Source organism: Sardina pilchardus, chromosome 3 (assembly GCF_963854185.1).
Source record: "Sardina pilchardus chromosome 3, fSarPil1.1, whole genome shotgun sequence".
NCBI lineage: Eukaryota > Metazoa > Chordata > Actinopteri > Clupeiformes > Clupeidae > Sardina > Sardina pilchardus.
In genome coordinates this window covers 5,823,157-5,830,656 of record NC_084996.1, presented here as the reverse complement: position 1 = coordinate 5,830,656, position 7,500 = coordinate 5,823,157, and the positions used below count along the sequence as shown (strand labels likewise).

Genomic DNA, 7,500 nt, shown 5'->3' with positions numbered 1-7,500 from the left:
ACTCACACGCATGCACTCACACACATACACACACGCGCGCACACACACACGCGTGCGCACACACACACACACACACACACACACACACACACACACAGTCATACACATTTGTGAGCATGTCAAAAGAACCTTCTGTAGATTTCCTCTGTAAAAACCTGTATATCTTTTGTTCACCCTCTGAAATTATGGTCAACCCTCACATAAAAGTGCTTCAGAAATATCTCTAAAAACAAATACAAAGGAGCAGTACGTGTTTTTTTCTCGTCAAAGACAAAACCCTCTCAGGATCATAATAGTGCCACTAAAAGGAACTAAGAAAAGGTCACGTTTACCGGAATTCCTTTGTTATTCAATGCAACTTGATTCTTTACTTCAGTGTTTTTTTTGTTGTTTTTTTTTTTACGAATTTGATTTACATGTTTCACAGCCACAAAAGTATATAAAAATTCCAATAAAATCCATGTAAGACAACAACAGTGTGCAGCTAAAAATAGTCAGCTGTCTTCAGTCCGCCCTCTGATTGGCACCACTGCTGTAGGGCCCAGGCATCTTGACAATAAAGACAACACAACTCATCCTGCTCCATACGGAGGTGATTCAATGTATATGCATGAAGACAGTGTTTGATTGAGAGATATCACTAGATAAATAAAATATAAAGCGCAACAGAATACAATACACAGTTCCACCAGGAAAAGGAGACCAGTTCAATGATTTTTAAAGTGATGTTGGAAAGTGTGGGTTTTTTTGTTGGTTTTTTTGTTGTTGTTGTTGGTTTACTTGATTTCTGTGTGACATCAATGTCCTCGATGCAAGGTTAAACTATAATATAATTTTGATGCAATTCTTAATCGCATCCTCCAGGGTGGATGAAAAAGCAGGCTAAGATTGGCATAATTATGGCTAGGCATGCCATGCTCATAGGCAGTCTGGAAGAAAACAGCTCTGCTTTGGCAAGCTGTCTGCTTAAGGGACTTCTGCTGAGTGGCCTGATTGCATGATTAATGAATGGCACTGAATCCAATCTATGGTACAAACAAGCAGAACATTGTCAAAGCAAGGTGGAAAATCGAGAAAAAAAAGGTGATACGTACATCATTATCTTAGCTTCTCTTTCAGTGTGCTTTACTTGATAACTTCAGAATTATGATTGTGTCAGTCAACCTAATTTGATTTCAAATGTCAATTGCAAGTGAAGGCACGCACAACAGTGGCCTTCTGTTGACCTTGAACGACTCATCATCTACCGTGAGCTGTTCTTCTAGCTGAGAAGACACATGGACAAGGAAGAAGTTGCCTCATGCTTTGCCCATCAGTTTATTAGCCTTTGCGCTAATTCTGCTGACAAACAAACAAAGCAAACTGAAAGCGTAACCTCCTTGGCCGAGGCAATAAATAAGAGTTCAGCAAAATTAAGACTCCAGTTAAAATGGCACATGGAACAACAGAGGTCATGGCGAAAATGTCTTTTTTTTTGGCACAAACCCAACAAGAAACAAGGTTTTAGAGAGCCTCCTTCTCTTCTCTTCTCTTCTCCTCTCTTCTCTTTTCTTCTCTTCTCTTCCAGCGTGATTGTCCCTCACAGTGTGTAACCTACAACATGTGCTTCTCTCCCGAATTCTCTCTGTATGTGTGTGTGTGTGTGTGTGTTTGTTTGTTTGTTAAAAGCCAAGTCGTGGCACACAGAGGGGTTTTCAGTCATTCAAGTGAACTTCTTTTCGTGGCAACCAGCAGCACTGCCTTGTCTAATCTATTAAATAAGACCATTGACATTTAAAACAAATCGCAACTGCTCTAAATCAACAGGGGCCAAAGAAAATTCAGTCAGAAAGTAGCTGATAGTGTGAATAAAACAGTCTCACTGGTGTACAGAGACTGGTGTCTCTATGACATTCCCTTCCTCACTGGGCCTCATAGATATATATATTGTCAATATATATATATCTATGACTGGGCCTGTGCAGTGCAATATTCAACCCAAACTTCTCAAAGCAGAATTCCAGTCAAATCTACATCCATTCATAAGAAAATAGTAAACCAAGTGGTGTGTAAAATAAGGGTTAAATTCATACACTTTACACTTTATATAAAATAGCTTTTCTATAAGTGAGGACAATAAAATCACATACTTCCTCTGTAGAATATACACACCTGGAGAAATAACAGATAAGAGGTACTGGCTTGTATGGCTTGGTTGGAATAAATTCCGTATCTATGTACATTTATACAGTAGACAGTTGTAACTAACTACTTTACTATTTTCGTAAATGTACAGTGAGGAGCACATGTATTTGATACCATGCTAAAACAGGAATATAAAATCATCATTTGACAATTGATCTTAATGCCTTAATTAAAAAAAAAATAGTAAAAATCAAACCGCCAAGGACACCAATTTTCTTTGTGATTGAAGAATGTATCGTAAATAGATAAATGTTTTCCTTAAATGCTAGGGGAAGGAATTCTTTGACCCCCTATGTAACCCTATGGGAATTTAACACATAGGGTTAACATAGGGACAGGCAGATTTTTATTTTTAAAGGCCAGCTATTTCATGGATCTAGGATATTATGCATCCCCATAAATTTCCCTTGGCCTTTGGAATTAAAATAGCCCCACATCATCACATATCCTTGACCATAGCTAGAGATTGGCATGGTGCTTTTTCCAGTTGGCCTATTAGCCTGTTGATTTGCATTGAGCTCAATGAGCATCAAACAGGCTAATAGGCCTACTGGAAAAAGCACCATGCCAATCTTTAGCTATGGTGAAAGGTATGTAATGATGTGGGGCTATTTTAATTCCAACGGCCAAGGGAACTTTATCAGGATGCATAATATCCTGAATCCATGAAATAGCTGGCCTTAAAAAATAAAAATCTGCCTGCCCCTATGTTAACCCTATGTGTTAAATTCCCATAGGGTTACATTGGGGGTCAAATACTTCCTTCCCCCTAGCATTCAGGAAGAACATTTATTTCTTTACGAAACATTCTTCAATCACAAAGAAAATTGGGGTGCTTAGCGGTTTTATTTTTACTATTCTTTTTAATTAAGACATTAAGATCAATTGTCAATTGATGATTTTATATTCCTCTTTTTAGGCAACTTTAGCATGGTATCAAATACATTTTCTCCTCACTGTAGGTGCTTTTAAAATTGCTGCACTAACTATCAGGGAACTGTGGAATTTCAATCACTCACTCAGCTTGTTCCTTGTTTTCTCAATTGGAAAATCGACACCACCTTCATGAAAGCAGGGCAGTGCTGGCTGTGGGTGGGGTGGCATGGTGCGACAGACCCTGGTTGAAAGCGTGTCTGATATGTATGTGCTTGTGTGTGTGTGTGTGTGTGTGTGTGTGTGTGTGTGTGCGTGCGTGTGCGTGTGTGTGTGTGTGTGTTTTTGTGTGTGCGCGCGCCTGTGAGCGTGCATGTCTGTGGTCTGGTCCCAACATATTATGGAGGTGCAGCGAATAGGGATAAGGGGACAAGTGTGGACCGTGGCTTTTTAGAATGGATCGTCTTTTCGGTTAGGCGTTAGCAGAAAATGGAGAGGCCCTGTGCTGTCACCATCTGGCCGCTCCCAGGGTCATAGGTCCCCGCCAGGTAGAAGACTTCCTGTCCGCCGTCGCGCGACTTCCTGCTGCGACAGACGCGCTCGTATTCCTCCCAGCTCAACACCTGGCACTTATGAGAGATTGTCTGGACATCGTTCTCATCTTCATGACTGGACTGGTATAGTGCATGCTATAATGAGAGAGTGAGACAGAGCACAAAAGAAGGAGAAATTAAATGAAGAGATTAAACACGGGTCTGGGATTGTTGTAGTATTTTCAATAAAAAGTTAATCAACACAAGAGCACATAAACACACGTGTATACAGCACAGGAAACGATTTACATAGGATAGAGGGCACAGTAAATTACAATGTAAACACAAAAGGCAGGCACACATAGACACACAGTAGGCTACATACATATTACATTACAGTACATTATATTCGGCTGACACTTTTTAACCAAAGTGACTTACAACATGATAAACATTTTAAGCTTTTTAAAGCAATTCAAACAACAATTCTAGGAAAATGTAAGAGAGTGCAATATACACACTATACACACAATAGACATACAGTACACGCACACACACACACACACACACACACAGAGAGTGCTGTCTATACCTTGGCTTCTCGGTGCATCTTGCCCCTGCCGGCCTCCTGTGGGTGGTAGAACCAGCGCACCTTCACCACCATGCTGCTGGTCCAGGACTCCCAGAGGCCCTGGATGCGGCCAACGTGCGGCAGGTGAGGCCGGCCGGCCGCCACGAATACGGCGCAGTCGCCCACGCGCACCGTCTCCTTGCCGCGCGCCACCGCCTTGTAGAACAGCTTGCGAGCCCTCCCCTTCAGACCACGCCTCTGTGGGGCACACGCACAGATTAGGCCTAACTCACATCAACTGGCTCATAGAACACAAACACCAGGGCAAAAATGACATAAAGGAACATAAAAGACATAAAAGAACACGCTAACATTTTGGGACATTAGCTTATTTGCCCTCTAAAAGGGGATAAAAGGGAGCCATAGGGTTAATGTAAGGCTAGGCTAGGCTAGGCTAGGCTAGGCTAACAGTGTCTGTCAGAAGCTGATGTATTATTTTATCTACTGTACCTCTAGGGTAACCAGCAAATTAGCTAACTTATCAAAAGTTGTTGCGTTAATAATGTAATTCATTATTAGTTTGGGTTAGGCCATAAATACAGAGAACTATTTGAAATATACACCCACACATATAGAGTATAGTGTACAGTACACACACAAACACACACACACACACACACACACATACAGTATGTATACATGACCACAACCCGAAACTTCAGTGGGCAGCGGCCGGCTCACCTGTGTGGGGGTTCCGACCCACTTCCACGGCTGTTTTCCCGGATGGGCGGGCGGGCAGGGCGAGTAACAGTCATCTGCGTGCAGCCTGGGCCTCTTGGGCAGCTCTCTAGGAGGACTGGACAGCGACAGCAGCAGCTCTTTCCTCTTCCTGTTAGCCGCAGGGCTGCCGCTGCCGCCACCGCTGGACATGGTCACCGCCTTGGCCACGAAGGAGCGGCCGGAGGAGGAGAACGCTGCCGGAGGCGGGGCGGGCGGCGGGAGCAGGGCATGCTGGGAAGGCATGCAGCCGCGCAGCAGGAGCGGCGGCGAGCCCTCGTCGTCGTCCGAGCTCCAGGACGAGTCGTTGTCCGAGGAGCAGAGGCTGGAGCTGGAGGACGAGCCCGAGGACGAAGACGAGCCCGAGGACGAGGAGGAGGACGACGACAGGCGCGAGGAGACGCGCGACAGGTAGTGGGCTGACGCCGGCGGCGTTGTCGTTGTTGTTGTCGTCGTCGGCGTTGTCGCCTGGGAGCTCGTCCTCTTCTGCCCCTCGGCCACGCCGGGGTACCGGTCGCAGCTCCGGCCGCCCCACGACCGCCCGCACTCGGCTCTCCGCAGCGGCGGCGAGGGTGGCGACAGCTTCCTGTGAGGCAGCGCCCCCTTCAGCAGCAGCTCGGCCCCCGAGCGCCCGTCCCTCCGCTTCTCCTCCACCAGCAGCACGGGGTGGGCGTACGCCTCCGGCCTGGACACGCTGACCGCCACCACTCCTCCTCCTCCTCCTCCTCCTCCTCCTCCTCCTCCTCTCTGAGCCTGCAGCACTTTACCGCTCTTGGTCTTGGCCTCCGTCACGCCCTCGTGGTCCAGCTTCACCATGAACTCCGGCCTCCGGCTGCCCCTGGACGCCTCTCCGCCACCTTCCTCCGTGCGCCTCCTCCTGGAGGAGGAGGAGGAGGAGACGCCACCGCCGCCACCGCCGCCGCCGCTGCTGCTCCTGGGGTCCCTGTGGCTCCCCGTGGAGGCCAGGCCCGGGGCCGGGGGGGAGCAGAAGGAGGAGGCGCAGCCGTAGCTCTGGGCGATGCTGCTGAAGGAGTCCACCGCGAAGGAGCGGCTGCTGAAGAGGCTGTGGACGGGGGCCGAGGAGGGCGAGGAGGGCGGCTGGGCCAGGCGGGAGCTCCGGGGGAGGCCTAGCTGGAACAGGTTCTCCTTGGACCTCCTGGTGGACATCGTGGGCCAGCTCAGCACCGGCGCCATGCTATTGGTCAGCTTCTTCTTGCCAGATCCTTTGGGTCTCCCTGCAACAGACATTGGGAACAGCTCTGGTTCTACTAGTGTTCACGTAGACAAATGCACACTTCAGCGGTTTATGAATCACACCAATGTTTGCAGTAAAGGACACAGTGTCAATGGTTGTGTTCAATCTGAATTAAGAACTAATTTACTAACTACTACATTTGGTTTTACTTCACTAAGTTCATCATAATAATATGAACATTCCTGTTCTCTATTGTAATCGATTGAATTATTGTTACATGAATGTCACGTTACTTTATGGAATACCTGCATTCTGTTTCTGCATCCATTATAAAAATGTTGCACAATTAATTTGTACATTTATAAGTTGGAAAGTGTATGATCTAATACATATCTTACCTCGCTTTGGTTTCTGAACTAACGCAGCCCTCACTCTGCTGAGACGGTGCTGAAGTCTGTCTGCCTGATCCACAACCATCCAGCAGGTGGCGGTCTGGTTGCACATCTACATAAGCACACAGAAGCGCACAAGGACAAACACATTACACAAATACCCATTAAACTCGCTGAGGTCAAAAATTGTGGTGAGACTGTTTTTTTTTTTTCCTTTTAAGGACAATCGATTCATTAACCGGTGAAAATTAAACTGTGATTAAGAAGGCGGATGAGACATAATTATTTATTAGCGCTCGAACATGCTGTAAATACCAGAACAAAATATTATTCCCATTAGTCACCTGACTAATAGCTGGCGGCCGGTGTGGTACGATACTCAGAACAGCTAAATGATTCCCAGTGGTGGGCGTCAATAATAAATTAGATTCCTATCTAATTGCGTTAGCTCAGCTCGGCTGGCGATTCACTCTGAACAGTCTGAGGGGGTCTGAGGTCTGAAGCAGCACAATAACATCCAAAGGGATGACCACAGTGCTTCCTTAATGAACACTAGCGGAGCCCAGAACATCAGCATTTTTATTTTGCCACTATAGCACGGCCAATGAATTAATGATGTTGTCCTTGCCGTGTTGGTGGAGAAAATGAATACTCCCTCCGAGTGTGTGTGTGTGTGTGTGTGTGTGTGTGTGTGTGTGTGTGTATCTTTTCCTTTCTCTCTCTTTTTTTTTCTCTCTCTCTCTCTCTGTGTATGTCTCTCTCCCTCTCTCAAATTCAAATTCAAATTCAAATTCAAATGAGCATTATTGGCATGATTTAGAAGAGTAGTGTTACCAAAGCCATCATACAGTGCAAACAGATGCAATACTATATCTATTTTGAAGGTAACACACAAGCATCAAAAACAAAATGGAATAAATGTATAATAAATAAAAAAAATGTATGCTCTTAAATTCATATATCTACTCTCTTTCT

The 7,500-nt window shown here is 45.7% G+C and overlaps 1 protein-coding gene across 1 annotated transcript in view; it reads right to left on the bottom strand.

Annotated features, from left to right (window-relative positions):
• Positions 1-3,139: 3,139 nt before the first annotated feature.
• LOC134077650 (BAH and coiled-coil domain-containing protein 1) overlaps positions 3,140-7,500 on the bottom strand; it is a 29,776-nt gene continuing 25,415 nt past the window's right edge. The window contains exons 28-31 of the mRNA XM_062533351.1: positions 6,532-6,637; positions 4,903-6,173; positions 4,183-4,419; positions 3,140-3,746 (exon numbers count right to left, since the gene is read on the bottom strand). Coding sequence (XP_062389335.1) covers positions 3,537-3,746; positions 4,183-4,419; positions 4,903-6,173; positions 6,532-6,637 — 1,824 coding nt within the window. The 3' untranslated portion in view covers positions 3,140-3,536. The remainder of the gene's footprint in view (positions 3,747-4,182; positions 4,420-4,902; positions 6,174-6,531; positions 6,638-7,500) is intronic.